General features: G+C 41.7%; 1 protein-coding gene across 1 annotated transcript in view; it reads right to left on the reverse strand.

Moving 5' to 3' along the window:
• Nucleotides 1-531: 531 nt before the first annotated feature.
• Nucleotides 532-18,271, reverse strand: part of LOC139388312 (fibrinogen C domain-containing protein 1-like) — a 233,596-nt gene continuing 215,856 nt past the window's right edge. Inside the window, exons 8-9 of the mRNA XM_071134913.1 lie at nt 6,682-6,861; nt 532-794 (exon numbers count right to left, since the gene is read on the reverse strand). Coding sequence (XP_070991014.1) covers nt 532-794; nt 6,682-6,861 — 443 coding nt within the window. The remainder of the gene's footprint in view (nt 795-6,681; nt 6,862-18,271) is intronic.

Consider the following 18,271-nt stretch of genomic DNA (forward strand, 5'->3'; position numbering starts at 1 on the left):
CCGCAAATGAAATGGCATCAAACACATGGTTTTTGAGACCCTTCCACTGACTCTGCTCCAGTCATTACCACAAGCCCGTTCTCCCCAGTTAAGGTGCCACCGAAATCCTGTGAAGTAAGAGTGAGTCAGATTAATTTAGTGTCGCGGTGTGGTCGTTGTCAGGAGGGAAACACTCAAAATCATTGGCAACAAATCTCCTAATGATAGTGATAAAGGATAAGGATAATGGGGGTGGGGGGGGCACGAAAAACCTCAGCACAACAGTAGTACGCAACGAGCGACGAGAGATTAGCAGAGGGCACAGCAAGCGGGGCGGGGCAGGGGAAGGGATGAGGGTTCCACAGAGAAACGTAGACAATAGTAGTATACCAATCAAAGATGTCCTTTTAGTCAGTCAGCAAACAATAGCTGAACAAGAACCACAGCCTATAGCTGTCTTTTTGAGTGTGGGGTTTTATATTTATTCTTATGAGCACCTTCTTCCTTCAAATTCATTTCCTCTCTTTTTCTTCTTTTATTCCCTCATTTTTCTCATTTGCTCTCGTCGCGAGTGGGCCGTATCTTCATCTCGGAGAACTTGAGGGAGTACTGCCAGCCGGTCCAGGTGGACCACTCGATGCCGTCGGCATAGGAGGTGTGCTGCCCGCGGAGATACTGTCCATTCAGGTTAGACGTGTGGCAGTTACGGTACCACCAGGCACCATGGTAGAAGGAGGCACAGTTGTTCTCCGAGTGGTCGTTGTCCTTGTCTTTGGTGGTGAACTTCATTCCGTTGTGCTTTAGCAGAGCATCGCCTGTGTGTGTGGGGGGGGGGGGGGGGGGGGGGGGGGGGGGAGGAGGATTGGATGGGTGGAGAACACATTCATGTTGCATTCATGTACAAACGCACACGCATCATATTTACACAAACATGCATGCACACACACACAAATGCACGCACAAGCACACACACCCACCCACACAGTCAAATGAAATGGACAAGGGTGAACAGAGGAGAAATAGGGGATAGATTGGAAGACAAGAAAGGAGAAATAGATAATTAAGAGAGGTTGAGCGATAGAAGAGGCTTTAGAGAGGAATACAATTGATTCCAAATCAGTGCTTCAATACTTTGATTTGTCTTTCCTGGCTAAACAAATGTCTTTCACCAGAGCCCTCTTACATCAGACAGCACCAGAGCACCACTGCATTCCTAATTCATTTCCAAATGACTAAGGAACAATCCATCATTTCCATAGATGACGTGAGATCAGAGAGAAGCCTCCTCTCCTCTCTAAAGATCAGTCCTCATTACACAAACCACAGGGTTACAACACTTTGTTGTTCATTTATCAAAGGGCTCTATGCTGACCTCTTTATCCTTCTGCTTTTACTATCGCCTCCCTAACGATCCGATCAGCGCTCAACTGTCACATAGTGCTCACGCGCGCACACACACACACACACACACACACACACACACACACACACACACACTTAAAAAAGAGCTTTGAAGCCTCAGCAGGATCTAAAACTACTCTGCGAGCATTTACAGAAATAGAACTGAAGAGAAGAGAGGTACACGGGACACTGCTAGCTATAGGCTACGGCTTTGAGCTGAATGTCACTCTTGGGTGGTTGGCTATGGAACGCCATTTGGGTTTTGCGTGTCAAATAAGATACAGGTCAAATAATGTTATTTGACACGTAAAATAAGCTTGTTGACCAATCAAGACCTGAATATGACTGCACATCAGATAATAATTTAATACGTTCACATATTTTTTTACGTTGTTATTACACATTGATTACACCATTACTTGTATTTCATGTCACAGCATTCACAGCATATGCTATGATGCTGGCAAGGTTTTGTCTCGCGCATCTGCCGCTGCTTCACTTGAACGCAGACACACTTCCCCAAGCTCTGGGACAGTGCTGGTCATAAAAAAAAGCTAGCTAGCCGATGGATGCAAACAATGTTCTTCCCCAAAAACATAGCCAAACAACATAATCTGTTTCAGTAGCTATAGTTAACTAACTAGCTAACGATCTAGCTAGGTGTCATAATCTAAAATAACCCACATTTATAAGACTTATTTGATTAATGATGGGCGGAACCACATATGTGAAGCTAGACACAATAAGGGTTAGCCACAGTACTTGAATTTGCGGTTCACCTTCAAAATAAAGGTCTATAATTGAAAGAGATGCAAATGAATGCAAATAGTGACATAATAGAATAGATCATGCTAAACAAGGTTGGAATGTTGTCATATAAATTCAACAAAAGACAATTAGTTAAGTGTTCTCTAGCCTCTCATCAGGGCAACTAAATCCATTATTTGCCCAGGCAGGGTGTGGCCACATCACCACTCCACTCCCTCCAATTCCATTTTCCCACAGTAACTCGCAGCGCCACCAGTTCCGACAGGGCGCGTTTCAGCATTCACAAAGAGAGCCCCTACGTCGAAACATAAAAAAATAAAAAAACATTTAACAACAACCCAATGTGACAACATGATAATGGTTGCCGGATAATACGAAACAATGGGAGAGAAAAGAGGAACCAGGCTAGCAGTACTTAGCGTGTCATTTGCAGCCCACTCAGTGTAACCTTGTCTGGCTGAAGGGAAGTGGATGGGACAAGGTGGCTGCACTGAACAAGGTTAGAATCCAGCTGCTTCCAGCCGCAATGACCAACCTGTCCACTGAGGCCAGAGAGGTATCCTACTATGCAAGCTAGATCTAATCGGGGTTTTCTAAAGCGAATCAGCTGCAGTTACAGTGGGGCAAAAAAGTATTTAGTCAGCCACCAATTGTGCAAGTTCTTCCACTTAAAAAGATGAGAGAGGCCTGTAATTTTCATCATAGGTACACTTCAACTATGACAGACAAAATGAGAAGAAAAAAAATCCAGAAAATCCCATTGTAGAATTTATTTGCAAATTATGGTGGAAAATAAGTATTTGGTCACCTACAAACAAGCAATATTTCTGGCTCTCACAGACCTGTAACTTCTTCTTTAAGAGGCTCCGCTGTCCTCCACTCGTTACCTGTATTAATGGCACCTGTTTGAACTTGTTATCAGTATAAAAGACACCTGTCCACAACCTCAAGCAGTCACACTCCAAACTCACTATGGCCAAGACCAAAGAGCTTTCAAAGGATACCAGAAACAAAATTGTAGACCTGCACCAGGCTGGGAAGACAGAATCTGCAATAGGTAAGCAGCTTGGTTTGAAGAAATCAACTTTGGGAGCAATTATTAGAAAATGGAAGACATACAAGACCACTGATAATCTTCCTCGATCTGGGGCTCCACTCAAGATCTCACCCCGTGGGGTCAAAATGATCACAAGAACGGTGAGCAAAAATCCCAGAACCACACGGGGGGACCTAGTGAATGACCTGCAGAGAGCTGGGACCAAAGTAACAAAGCCTACCATCAGTAACACACTACGCCGCCAGGGACTCAAATCCTGCAGTGCCAGACCTGTCTCGCTGCTTAAGCCAGTACATGTCCAGGCCCGTCTGAAGTTTGCTAGAGAGCATTTGGATGATCCAGAAGAAGATTGGGAGAATGTCATATGGTCAGATGAAACCAAAATATAACTTTTTGGTAAAAACTCAACTTGTCATGTTTGGAGGACAAAGAATGCTGAGTTGCATCCAAAGAACACCATACCTACTGTGAAGCATGGGGGTGGAAACATCATTTTCATCATCGTTTTTCTGCAAAGGGACCAGGACGACTGATCCGTGTAAAGGAAAGAATGAATGGGGCCATGTATCGTGAGATTTTGAGTGAAAACCTCCTTCCATCAGCAAGGTCATTGAAGATGAAACGTGGCTGGGTCTTTCAGCATGACAATGATCCCAAACAAAACGCCCGGGCAACAAAGGAGTGGCTTCGTAAGAAGCATTTCAAGGTCCTGGAGTGGCCTAGCCAGTCTCCAGATCTCAACCCCATAGAAAATCTTTGGAGGGAGTTGAAAGTCCGTGTTGCCCAGCAACAGCCCCAAAACATCACTGCTCTAGAGGAGATCTGCATGGAGGAATGGGCCAAAATACCAGCAACAGTGTGTGAAAACCTTGTGAAGACTTACAGAAAACGTTTGACCTCTGTCATTGTCAACAAAGGGTATATAACAAAGTATTGAGATAAACTTTTGTTAATGACCAAATCCTTATTTTTCACCATAATTTGCAAATAAATTAATTAAAAATCCTACAATGTGATTTTCTGGATTTTTTTTCTCATTTTGTCTGTCATAGTTGAAGTGTACCTATGATGAAAATGACTGGCCTCTCTCATCTTTTTAAGTGGGAGAACTTGCACAGTTGGTGGCTGACTAAATACTTTTTTGCCCCACTGTAGCTTCACATTCCAGCTCAGGCTTTATCCGTATTACGACGTGGATATTGTTTGTCCACCTGCCGCTAAGTCTAACAGGCTTGTAACTGCGTGTGCATGTCACACATGGCTAGTCGAACACCGAGCTCTTCATTGAGACATTTCTGAAACATCAATCTATAGGCGAGTCAGTGCCACATTTTCATTTGTGTCGGATTCAATATGAAATTAAAGTTATCTTTCAAATTCAGCAGGCTATTGTGTGAAATAAGCTTTTAGAAGTGGGGCGGCAGGTAGCCTAGTGGTTAGAGCATTGGGACAGTAACCGAACGTGTTACTGGATCGAATTCCTAAACTGACAAGGTACAAATCTGTTGTCCTACCCCTGAACAAGGCAGTTAACCCACTGTTTCCCGGTAGGCTGTCTTTATTTGAATACTTATTGTTAATGGCGTATTTCGGGTGCTTATCAATGTACCTTCCCCCCCCCACCCCTATGGATGCTGCGTACAGTTTAAAATGTATTCTGTCATTACCATGTAACATAAAAAAATATCATTTATTTCAGTCATTTCAATCAGGGTAAGTGGAGTTAGCCGTGAGTTAGCCTGCACCGGAGAAGGTTAGCTCTGAAGCAGCCATAGAAATGTACTTGGCTAAAAGGTGAGCAGCTTTCGTATGACCGGTTATCATGAGTTGAACTCAGAGTTAACCAAAGTTACGTTTGCAGCACACTAGCCTCTCCCTCATACCCTCTTAGGCCTCAAACCTGCTTCGTAGGATACCCCTCAGATCAGAGAAAATGTGAGTGAGAGTGTGTGTGATAATAACAATAACAGTAGTACTAAGGGGAGGAGAGGGTATGAGGGAGAGGCTAGTGTGCTGCAGTGGGATTAAAATGTCCAATCGGCATGTTGTCAGTTGAAGGTTAGTGGTATTGAGGTAGGAAGAGCGGGAACAAGCTTTACACTGTAACACATTAGGGTTCCTCAAGGGTTCTTTGGGAAGGGTGATGTTCTATGTGGAAGCATAATGACTCAAAGAACCCGTTAAGCTCTCCAATGGTTCTTTACAGTTCACAAAATGGTTCTTTGCTCTTTTAGTGATCATGTAATTGTCCAGTTTATCTAATAGCTTGTGTTATGCCATGACATATTATATCTGGCCATGGCCAGTGATGGTGTCTTGTGAAAGCCTCACGTATGGCCTTGTGTCAATTGAAAACGGTTGACTAAATCAGTCAGTGGTTCTCAATTCCCTACTCAGTGACCCCCAGCTGTTCCAGAGGTAGCTTACTTGATTCAACTTGTCAATACAATAACAACACATATGGAGTTTTAACAATATAATATGGCTGACCAGAATAAAAACCCTGTATGGTTCTTCAAAATGATCTACGAAGAGCCTTTCGGAATGAGACATATTCTTTATACAATCATTATTAACAAAGGTTCTATAAAGAACCACAAAAAAAAGGGTTTCATGTAGCTCCAAAATTGGTGTTCGACTAGCCATGTGTGACATGCACACGCAGTTACAACCCTTTTTTTGGTGCTCTATAGAACATCTGTTAATGGTCATTTATAGAGCACCAAAAAGGGTTCTGTTATGGTTACAAGCCAAATAACCCCTGCCTGGTACTATTTAGAACCATTATTTATTTGTGTGTACAAGCCATTTACACAACACTCTCTCTTTCTGCAAAACCTGCTTGTGACAACACTCTCTCCCTCCTCCTCTCATCTATACCCCCTCTTCCCATCCCTCCATCTCTCATCTGTCCCTCTTCTCTCTCTGTGTGCTCAGTTCTCAGTACTCCACTCCCCAAAGGTTCTTTAAATTGATTATTTGTTGTGACAGGCATCTGGCAGTGTTTTGTTTATGCTGCCGGTCAACCACCGTAATTAATTGGGTAGTAATTTATTCACGGTGACGGGATTGCGGCTGAGATGTGATGTTTGGGGAACAGATATACGCAGACACATACGGTCTGTCCTTGTCTCTCTGTCCCTGTCTATCCACGCTGTGGAGACCAAACCAAACGCTTCCATCCCTCCTTCCCTCAGCACTTAACAATAAACTACTGCAGAGGACACAGCAGTTTTTACTATAGATAGTCAATGCATTTTTGAGTCATACGTATTTAATGAGTAAACCTGGGGCTTCAACATACGTGTTTAAGTGCAGCTTAACTTTGCTTTGGGTACCCCGGTGTCTCGGGTCTATAACAACCCAATCTATAATTCAAATCAAACTTAAATATAAAATGTTAATTGAAGATGAGAGTTTATTAGGTTGATACTTTATTGATTAACAAAGGGAACTGGTCATTCAGATATATGTACCTGCATTTCCAGAGTAATCGCCAACAGTCAGTGGGTATCCATCATCGTCAGGGTCCACAGAGAACAGGCCAACTCCAAACATACCATACTGGGCATAGGCTGTACTGTTGTCAAAGTCCTCCAGGTCAATCCTCAACTCATAATTGCCCTGGATGGAGAGAGCATGGATCTGCTTCAACCCTAGAGAGAGAGAGAGAGAGAGAGAGAGAGAGAGAGAGAGAGAGATGACCAGTCAGAGCCTTTCCTTGAGACAACACCCACACCAAAGTCATTTAATTTCAGGAGCAGCATCTGCTTTGTGCTGTGCCATGTGTCTTCTAGGAAAACACTTAATGTCCCTGCCCACCGGTCAGTTCCCAGAAGTCAACCTGCTACAGTAAGTGAGAGGTCCCCTCAGCGCAGCAGGTTGCTCTGTCTGGATGCTTTAACCCATGGTCTGTCACATAACATCAAAGACAGCACTGCTCTCACTCCCGAGTCATCACAAAGCACACACTCTGATGGACACACACACACAAACGTGAGCGCGCACTCATGCACACACACACACACATTTGTTTTATTATCCTTTTGGGGACCAAATAGTTGATTCCCATTCTAAATCCTATTTTTCCCTAACCCTTAACCTATCCCTAATCTTAACCCAAAACCCCTAACTCTAAATCCTAATCTTAACCTAATCCTAATTGTGACCCTAACCCTAAACCTAACCCCTAAGCCTGAAAAAGCCTTTTTGCTTTTGGAGACAGGCGAAATGTGACTGACCGGCTTGATTTGGACTTATGAAGCTACATTTTAAAATTATGTTTTTAATTTTTTTTTGACATTGGATAAAAGTAAAGATTCAGAGCTATAACATGTTATATCATACACTGCATTTGTTGAGGAACAATGGGCTTTGAAAGTTGAAAAAATTGTAACCCCACTTTCGAGAAAATGTCTCTGGAGAGCTTTTCTTAGTCTACACTCATTCCGAATCATTCACACCCTCTTAAGCATTAGCCCCACCCATCTCTTTAAGGATTCACATGTGGCCATGTGCTAAACAGAGTGAGTAGTGTAGTAAAGATTTCAAGGCTAAAAGTGGTAAAAGTAGTAGCCTACAAAAAGCCTATATCCTAATATGACTTTGGTGCAGGTCATGTTGTTGTTCACATTACCGTCTCTGCTAAACACACGATATCAAAAACAAAATCTACGTTTATTTGTCACATGCACAGCATACAGAAGGTGCATAATCTCGCTATAATCTTGCTAAGTGGAAGGGTCTCTACAGAAGGTGTAAACGGTACAGTGAAATGGGTAATTGCATATTTGCATAGTAGCAATATCCAAAAAAAAGAAAATGTCAAGATAAAAAAAGAACAAAAAATGTCAACGGCAGAAGAGAAAGAACAAAATAATAATGAATATGTACAAGAATAATATCAAGAACAATATTAGTGCTAGATGAGGTAGTTATGTGCATACAATCAGGGGTAAAGAGGCTGGGCATCAGGATAAAAAATGAATAGCAGCAGCAACGTATGGCATGTGTGTGTGTGTGTTAGGAGAGAGGCACTGCCGAAAGCCTGGATGACTGGGAACTCGCCCCCAGTGATGAACTGGTCCGTCCACACCACGCATGAACAAGGGAAGCTATATGAGCCTGTTTCTGTCCTGCCCTTAACTTTGGTGCAGGGCATGTGATATCCATGGTCTCTTCATCGAAAAAGTCCCTGATCTTCTTAAAAATATACACGTTTAGTTGTATCCAGTCCGATTGGTGCTTGTACAGGCAGACCATCTATGGGAGGAAGGACGTCAGTGTTGCGCAGCAGCCAAAACCTGGTCCAGACTGAGTCTGAATGCTCCTTGGCGACAACAACACCAGACTCCGGAGCATCGAAGCTGTAAAACAGGAAAATAGACCAAAAAATAAAGACCTTAAATCAATTCACCTCCCAAATTTAGATTAGAATAATAACCTCATACAATGCAATGAAAATGATATTCACCTGAAGTGCTGGTACTGCTTGATCTGTGGCAACGGCCTGAAGTACGGAGTCAGGTGTTGTTGCCAGCCATAGCTTTCCACCAGCACCGTACCATCCTCCAGTCTCCTTGTATGACTTGTGGAGGAGAGTCAGGCGGGTTCTACTGATGCTGAAAGACAAATTCCAGATTCAAATATTTTATTATACAACAGATGGCCACAATCACTGCCAACTTCATGGGTCATGTAATCATCTGGCGAAGGGGAGTCCTGTATTTAGACATGTAGCTAGCTAAACAATGAACCATAATCCCAACCCATAGAGTGCTAGCAATACCAACCGATTGTCTAAGCTAGCTAAAGCTAACCAACTAGGTTCAATGTTAGTTAGCTAGCTAACATTAGGCTATAACTGGCAATGGAAATGGCAGTCTGAGATAATACTACTACAGAGATCGTACACATAATGTTAGCTAGCGATCCTGACAGCAAGCTAACAGTATGCTTTAACTTGGGATCTTTTGTTTAGACATGCAGCTAGCTAGCTAAGGAATTAACCATAATCCAAATCCATAGAGTACTAGCAATACAAACTGATTGTCTTAGCTAGCTAAAGCTAACCAAATAGGTTCAATGTTAGCTAGTTAGCTAGCTAACATTAGGCTATAACTAGCAATGCAAATGGCTTTCTGAGATAATATTACTACACAGAAAATGTAGCTTGACTCTTACCTGTATACATGGATGAACACTTCACAGAAGACTGCAACCTTTTTTGTTAAATAAGACGTCCTGTGTCATTTCCATTTTGTTTGTACAGCTTGTATGGCCCATTGTGTCAAGTCACTCTGGTTCACACTGACCATGTGCAAAGCCATAACAATAATCCAATCTTTCTACCTCTCTGTAACGGATGCCATGGTTGCCCTTAGTTTGAAGATGTAATACGGAGACAGGTGTTTTATACAATAGCCTTCTGTGTTCTCTTTTCGACTCCCTCTGCATAGTCAATTAAATGACAGAATTGTATGAATCTCGTTATCATACTCTGCTTCCACCAGGCATTCCACTGATTTCAAAACTTGGTCAACTTCATGATTGCCATTTCTTCCCCATCACTGTAATCAAAAGACTCTACAATGTCTGGTTCAATGACAATGTGTTTTACCTAAATCAGGGATTTCCTTAACGTCTGATTCATTTTTAGAGTCAGAGAGAGTAAGCATTGCACAATCGTCCTCCAGAAAGTAGTCCTTCACAATTGTTTCCTACTGACCTTTGTCGATAAAGCTTAATAAATTCAGAGCAACAATGTTATTGAGAGCAGTAGCAACACATTTGCAGTTCACCATTGATAACGTTATATATACATATATATATATATATATATATATATATATATATATATATATAAACAGCTGCAATAGAAAGGATTATCTACACATCAGTGGAGGCTCCTCAGAGGAGGAAGAAGGAGGAAGAAGAGGACCATCCTCCTCAGTGAATTTCATAAAAATGTTAATTGTAAAACATATAAAAGGTTATTATTTTTTAGATAAAACTGTATTAAATAGATTCACATCACCAAATAACTGACTAAAACAAACTATTCTGCAAAGGTCTACAGGAGCCTTAACAGCACTCTGTAGGGTAGCACCATGTTGTAGCCGGAGGACAGCTAGCTTCCGTCCTCCTCTGGGTACAATGACTTCAATACAAAATCTAGGAGACTCATGGTTCTCACCCCCTTCCATAGATGTGCACAGAAACTTCCAGAGGACGTCCTCCAGCCTATCAGAGCTCTTGCAGCATGAACTGACACGTGTGTCCACCCAATGAAAGGATTAGATAATTAATCTAGTACTGAAAGCATAAACTACAGCTAGCTAGCACTGCAGTGTAGAACATGTGGTGAGTGAACAGTTTGAACAGTTTTGAACAAATTCATTTCTTCCAAAATTTAGGAGAAGCAAGAGCGAACTAGAGAGAGAGGGAGATTTCGTAATTTTTTTCACTTTCAGATTCACTTACTAAGCTAACAAATGCAGCTAGCTAGTTTAGCCTTAAGAAATATTACGCTCAAACAGAGGGATGCTATATTAGCTCGCTGACTATGACTTTCCAACACAACACTGGAACTCTTCCGAGTCAGGGGAAGCTTTTGGTATTACTAATTTATTGCCACCAGGGCCCACCGGTGTAACTGCTTACTGAATGTACACTAACGTTACTGCATGATTGTAGCGAATTTACTAACGTGTTAGTTCTTTTAGCTATGCTGACTATGACGTTACTTTAGCTAATAGGGTGACAACGATGCAGGCTGTGTGTAGCGGTTTGGCTTGGAAAATGTGTTTTGCCTGGTCACATACAGCTGATCTGTTGTGGATTGAAGTCCACAAGCGAAGGGAAGAGAAGGAATACAATGTGGCTGTTATGAGAGTGAACTCTGTTCATGCGTGTTCATTCTGCCTATTCTGTTGAAAAACGTTTCTTAAACGGAAGCAAACAGAACAAAACAAGGATAAACATACCTGAATTTGTCCGACAGAAACTCTCGTTTGCAACTGTTGTACTAATGACTTCACCTTACATCAGCTAGATGCAGGCAAGAGTGTACAAGCGACCTTGAAACCTGTGTGCACATACGTTGTAAAATGTAATTCATAGGCTAGGTTGTAGCAACCTCATGATGGGTATAGGGAACATTTGAGTATCATGTAGTAGCCTACACCTATCACTGTTACATTGAACTGGGTGAATGGAATATGAATGAGAGTCATCCAATATGCTGTAATAGAAATAAGGTCATGCTCATAAAACGGCACTGACCGCCACTGCTACACATAACGAGCAGCTCATTTTATAGACAGAAGATGGTACACGGCAGACCAATCCAAACTCATCTCTCTGTATTTCCAGCCTATTCATTATCACAGCCAATCATGGCCAGCGGGGAAGGTTCCTGGCTTTTTCCATGGCTAAACCAACTAGGCTCGTAATTGAACAATTGTATTCGTATTTGCAGATGCCATACACGTTTGTATTAAGGCACACAAAAGTTCACATGTTCCAGAAGGCCAAAAAACGCATTTAGATATATATATATATTTTTTATAAATATAATTCATGTGTCTCTCCTATGAAATAGTGACGTGCAACATATGCCTAGTCACAAATGTTTTGTGTGTGTGAACGGACACGCCCCAGTCACAGAGTTTGGAAGCTCCCATGACAGGAACTCAATACGAAAGACTCATCTTGTGCCGACCATACAATCTTCAGCTGGCTATGGGTCAATTTCACTCCATTCCAACTCTGTAGTCAAGATTGAAAACTCAATGTTTCAAAATAAACAAACCTAGTGATTGACATCACAGGCTGTGAAGTGACTCACTCAGTGAGTCTGTTTCAGTTCAGGCATGTCATGGCTGTCTCACAATGAACTCTAATTAAGAGAGAGAGTGAGAGAGAGAGCGACAAAGACAGAGTGAGGGCGTTGCCATTCCTCCTTCCACACATCCTTGCCCCCTCCTGTTCCTTGGTTTCCCGTGGTGTGTAGACTGATGGTGCTTCCAGGCCAGAGCTCTGCACTCCTGAGATCAAAGAGACTGACAGACAGAGCAGAACAGGAATACGCCTCCCTCCTGACCAAACTGGGTTCTCCAGTCACTCTGAGGTGTTTCAGTGAAAAACACACTGCATTACAGCGACGATAGACTAACAGTGGGGGACTGCAGCTTAGTGCATACCAGCCTCTAGCTTTGGTGTTCAAAACACATTCTACAGTTACGGGTGTTTTCTTAGAATGAAAAGATATTTGAAAGAGAAATAATGATTTTCCACAGGCTGTGTAGCTTAAAAGCAATGTTGTGTCTCGAGATTTCACGGATCATATATGATTACTTAACTGTATGCAATGGGAACAGCCTCTGATAGTTTAAGGTCACAGTGAAGATTTGCAATAAGGCTCTAATTATATACTGTAGCAGTGCAGAAACAAGATAAGATAACCTAAATAAGCAAGAGAACAGCTGTTCACAACTGAGGTGCTTGGTTGACATTTCAAGCAGCAACAGGTGTCAATGTAACCTGGTTCCAGATCTGTTTGTGATGTTTTGCCATATACGTGTCACTCATTGTCAAGTCAAACACACTGTAAATGTAATCCTGTAATTTTTACAGTAAATAACTGTAGATTTACAGGACCTTTACTATAACACAAATGTACAGAATATTACTGGAACAGTACAATATGCTGTATTCTTAGAATGTACAGTGCATTGCTGGAAGCACAGTGGTTAGTAAACTGTTGCAGATGTACAGTGCATGTACTTAAATGTACTTGACATGTACGCTGAACAAAAATATAAACAAAACATGTCACAATTTCAAAGATTTTACTAAATTACAGTTCAGAAATCAGTCAATTTAAATAAATAAATGATGCCCTAATCTGTGGATTTCACATGACTGGGAATACAGATATGCCTCTGTTGGTAACAGATACCTTTAAAAAAAGGTAGAGGCGTGGATCAGAAAACCAGTCAGTATCTGATGTGACCACCATTTGCCTCATGCAGCGCGACAGATCTCCTTCGCATAGAGTTGATCAGGCTGTTGATTGTGAGAGCATCCAAAACATGCTCAATGGGTGACATGTCTGGTGAGCATGCAGGCCATGAAAGAACCCGGGGCATTTTCAGCTTCCAGGAATTGTGTACAGATCCTTGCGACATGGAGCCATGCATTATCATGCTGAAACAAGAGGTGATGGCGGTAGATGAATGACACGACATTGGGTCTCAGGATCTCGTCACGGTATCTCTGTGCATTCAAATTGCCATCAATAGAATGCAATTGTGTTTGTAGTTCGTAGTTTATGCCTGCCCATGCCATAACCCCACCACCACTATGGGGCACTTTGTACACAATGTGGACATCGGCAAACATTAAATTCTCTGGCTACAGCTCTGGTGGACATTCCTGCAGTCAGCATGCATACAATTCACAGAGCCTATCGTGTAACAGTTTAATTAGAATCGAAGTATTCAGTATTTTATAACACAATTATATATTCGGAAATACCCCATCTTTACTACAACATTCTCGGTAGTGGTAATATAATCTTTTACTTGTTATGACTGTGGTATATTCTTGTTTACCTTAGTTTAATACACTGAATGTTAGTCACTCTGGCAAGGAGCATCTGCTATGACCAAAATGTAAAAATGCACACTTGCGAAGCATTTAGCAGCTCTTATCCAGAGTGACTAACAGTCAGCTAATTAAACTAAGGTTGATAAAAACACATATTACAGTCATCGCAAGTAAAATGTCTATGTAACCGTTACTGGGAATGTTGTTGAAGTTAAGGATAGATTGGTCTTCATCTTGTCCTGTATTTGTATTACGATGCACTATGTGAACGAAAGTATGTCGAAGCATGCTTGTTGAACATCTCATTCTGAAGTCATGAGCGTTAATATGGAGTTGGTCCCCCCTTTTCTGCATGACAATCTCCACTCTTCTGGGAAAGATTTCCACTATTTGTTAAAAATTGCTGTGGGGACTTGCTTCCATTCAGCTGCAAGAGCATTAGTGAGGTTGGGCACTGATTTTGGGATAATAGGCCTGGCTTGCAGTCGATGTTCCAATTCATCCCAAAGGTGTTTGATGGGGTTGAGGTCAGGGCTCTTTGCAGGCTGGTCAAGTTCTTCCACACCGATCTCGACAAACCATTTCTCTTTGTGCACAGGGGCATTCCCCAAACTGTTTCCACAAAGTTGAAAGCACAGAATTGTCTAGAATGTTTCCTGGTATTCTGTAGCAGTAACATTTCCCTTCAATGGAACTAAAGGGCCAAGACCAAACCATGAAAATAGCCCCATACCATTTTTCCTCTTCCACCACACTTTAAAGATGGCACTATGCATTCGGGCAGGTAGCGTTCTTCTGGCATCAGCTGAACCCAGATTCGTCCGTGGACTGCCAGATGGTGAAGCGTGATTAATCACTCCAGAGAACACGTTTCCACTGCTCTAGTGTCCATTGGTGGCGAGCTTTACACCACTCCAGCCAACGCTTGACATTACACATGGTGATCTTAGGCTTGTGTGTGGCTGCTCAGCCATGGAAACCCATTCATGAAACTCCCGATGAACAGTTCTTGTACTGACGCTGCTTCCAAGGGCAGTTTGGAACTCGGTAGTGAGTGTTGCAACAGAGGATGATTTTTACACGCTATGCACTTCAGCGGTCCCATTCTGTGAGCTTGTGTGGCCTGCCACTTTGCGACTGAGCTGTTGTTGCTCCTAGAAATCTTCACTTCACAATAATAGCACCTACAATTGACTGGGGCAGCTCTAGCAGGGCAGAAATTTTGACAAACTGACTTGTTGAAAAGGTGGCATCCTATGACTGTGCCACATTGAAAGTCACTGAGCTCTTCAGTAAGGCTATTCTACTGCCAATGTTTTCCTATGGACATTGCATTGCTGTGTGCTCGATTTAATACACCTGTCAGCAACAGGTTTGGCTGAAATAGCCAAATCCACTTATTTGAAGGGGTGTCCACATACTTTAGTATATGTAGTGTACCTTTTGAATGTATATTTTCCTGATCTCTGGCTATTACAAATTATGGTACCGCAATATTGACAGTAACTTGCCACCAACTTCCTGTAAGTTACTGGAAAATGCAAAGCAATGACCGTACACAGTACAAAAAGTGAATGCTATTGTAATCATGTTGGTATTTTACTGTAATGACATGGGATTAGTGCAAGCAGGTTGGCTGTTAGGTATTTGATTTTACAGAATATTTGTGAACATATGTAGTTTTATATCACTTGCTCTTCTAGAGGCCTAAACAAAATGTTACCAACCGGCTGTGATTGTAGGTCTAAACCAATCAAAGGATGTGGTTTAACTCTAATCTACCCCTATATACGTGCATTCAATTGTTAGGGAAATACTACCATATATCAGTTCAATTGATACAGCATTCTCACTAACGTGTCAAACAATTATACATTAGCCACTTACAAGGCACACCTCAAAATATTGTTAATGAGCCAGCGATTCTTTCCAATTCCACAACCCTTTCCCACAACGCACCATAATTCACAGTATGCTGCTTTAAATATACAGCAAAACAGGTAATACAGTGCTTTAGCAATTTGTTACAGTGCATGTTTGGCTTAACTATTCCATAAGTAGCAAGAAAGCAGTGAAAACTGGCACCCAGAGTAAGAGGAGCCAATGGTATTTCTCAGACAAACCTCATCAGAAATTAAGTTCAATACTCTCTCTTCCTTTCCAAACCCCACCAAACTTAACGTCTAGTGGCTCAGTCTGATTTGAATTCACTACTAATCCTCCAGCTCTGTCAGTCTCAGTGTGCTCTGACAGAGAGGGCTGATGAGGGCTAAAGAAGAGGCCTAATTTGACAGCAAACCCTGATGAAAAAGCCCCATTACCATTCAGTTATGTTGACTCCCAGGCAGTGTCCCAAATGGCACTCTATTTTCTACATAGTGCACAACCTTTGGACAGGACCCATCGTGCTCTCCTCAATGGTAGTACACTTTGTAGTGAATAGCGTGTAGTTTGGGACACACGCCCCAGTATGGGGCTGGGTAGAGGAGCTGCTTAGTTTTGGTTTTCTCACTCAACGGGAGGTGGATCTTCCAGGCTTTGAGTTTCTCAGAGCATCAGCAGATTCTAGGGTGCTTCTCACTCGTTCTGTTCGCAGACTTCGAGCAAACACTTTTACACATTACCCTCCTGCAAGCCCGCATGCATGCACACACTTACGTACACATACGAGCATGCGGCAGCAGCTTATACCAGTGTGAGAATTAATGCCACACCTTATTGCTCAGGCAGACAGTGAAAGTTCTCTCGACAGAGGTTTAACAATAAAATGTAAAAATAACGGCTGTGTGTTTGTTCTCTTCTTCAGAAAGAGAATTAGAGATGCGACACAGCTCTATTTAAAGAACACCGAATTCCATCTGAATTCACACACACACACACACACACTTCACATTTACATAGCTTTAATTCACTATCTAATTGAAGCCCTGGAGATTCTCTCCCAGACTCTAACAGGAGAATAATTAAACAGAGCATGAGTCCCAAATGACACCCTATTGCCTATATAGTGCAAAAGCAGTGCACTATGTAGGAAATAGGGTACCATTTGGCACGCAGAAGATAGAGACGTTACCTAAACAACAGAAACTTTCATTGTCTTCTTTGGTTCAAACTTAAACGCTCAGGTGTGGTGTTCCTAGCCAGCCACATTAATTAAATGCTAATGTAGAGTTATTTAAACTGCTTCTGCTCCTCTGAAATTAGGATTTTTTTTAGGCATTTTGCTGGTGAATTATCATACTGATTGCTCTGTTAGGGGGACGGCATCTCTTTATTTCTTGCTAATTTCCCTTTCAGTCGCAGTTTAATGAGGAGAAAACTCTCTCCCCTGTGTCGGCAAGGTGAAGAACAGAATGGAATTACACTTTTATAAAGAATTCATTAGGAATGGATAAGGTGTGATACATTTTTATTTTCTGTGATGTTTCATATTGACGTCCGTCCAGGTCCCAAATTAAAACCCTTAAAAGTAGTGCACTACATAGATAACAGGGGGATGCACAATATAAATCAGTATTCTATCCTCTTTTATAACATGTATATCCCATCAGTTTGATTCTGTAATTTATAATAGGACTGATTATAAAACATACAGATTTTATTTGGTTTCTTGGTCTGCTATTAACCTTGGAATTACAGAACGTTCTACTGCGTTGAGTTGACTATACTAATAAATTGCTGTACATTTTACCACAAATTTACAGTAACCTACTGTCTACTCTGCTGCCAGTAACTTTTTACAGTGTATGTTTTGTGACTACCGTGGACTGTATTACTACTGTGTAGTACTGTGTTACGACTATAATACTACTATGTATCTACTACTGTGTGCCTACTGATTGTCTGACTAGGAATGTGTGTAAACAACCACTAGTGTGCACATCATCGCCCTTCAAGTACCAGCAGGGCTTAACTCCAGTGTATCAAATACAGACAGCATTATGAAATTACAATAGTTGGTCACAACATCAATTCAAAAAACACTTCACAAGGGCACCGATCCCAAATGTTCGTCACAGACATCACGTGACTGACAACAATGCCACCTTTTCAGTGGGAATTATTTCCACTGTAATTGGTATTGTGTACAATTCCAGTCAGTGGGCATGTGGCATTGATTGCATTGTAATTAAACAGTCCATTCATGCAGCACAAGGTTTCCAAAACACTGCTGAACTCCCCTAAGAGAACCAACAGTATTGGTCAGTTATACTTCTACTTGTACTTGCTAATTGCAAGGTTTGTGAAGATACATTATTTGTAGTGTATGCCTACTCTTAAGTGAAAAACCGCATGAATTCCACATGAACAAATCTGACCACGTGATCTCGTGTGCTCTCATAAAAGGCCATTTAGAATATTTTACTATGAAAGGCATCATTTACATTAAAGAAATTAAACAGTAAATGTACCTGCAGAGTTTTTGTCTAGTTCCCAGTTTATTCCAGGGTTGTC

Source organism: Oncorhynchus clarkii, chromosome 29, assembly GCF_045791955.1.
Source record: "Oncorhynchus clarkii lewisi isolate Uvic-CL-2024 chromosome 29, UVic_Ocla_1.0, whole genome shotgun sequence".
Classification (NCBI taxonomy): Eukaryota; Metazoa; Chordata; class Actinopteri; order Salmoniformes; family Salmonidae; genus Oncorhynchus; species Oncorhynchus clarkii.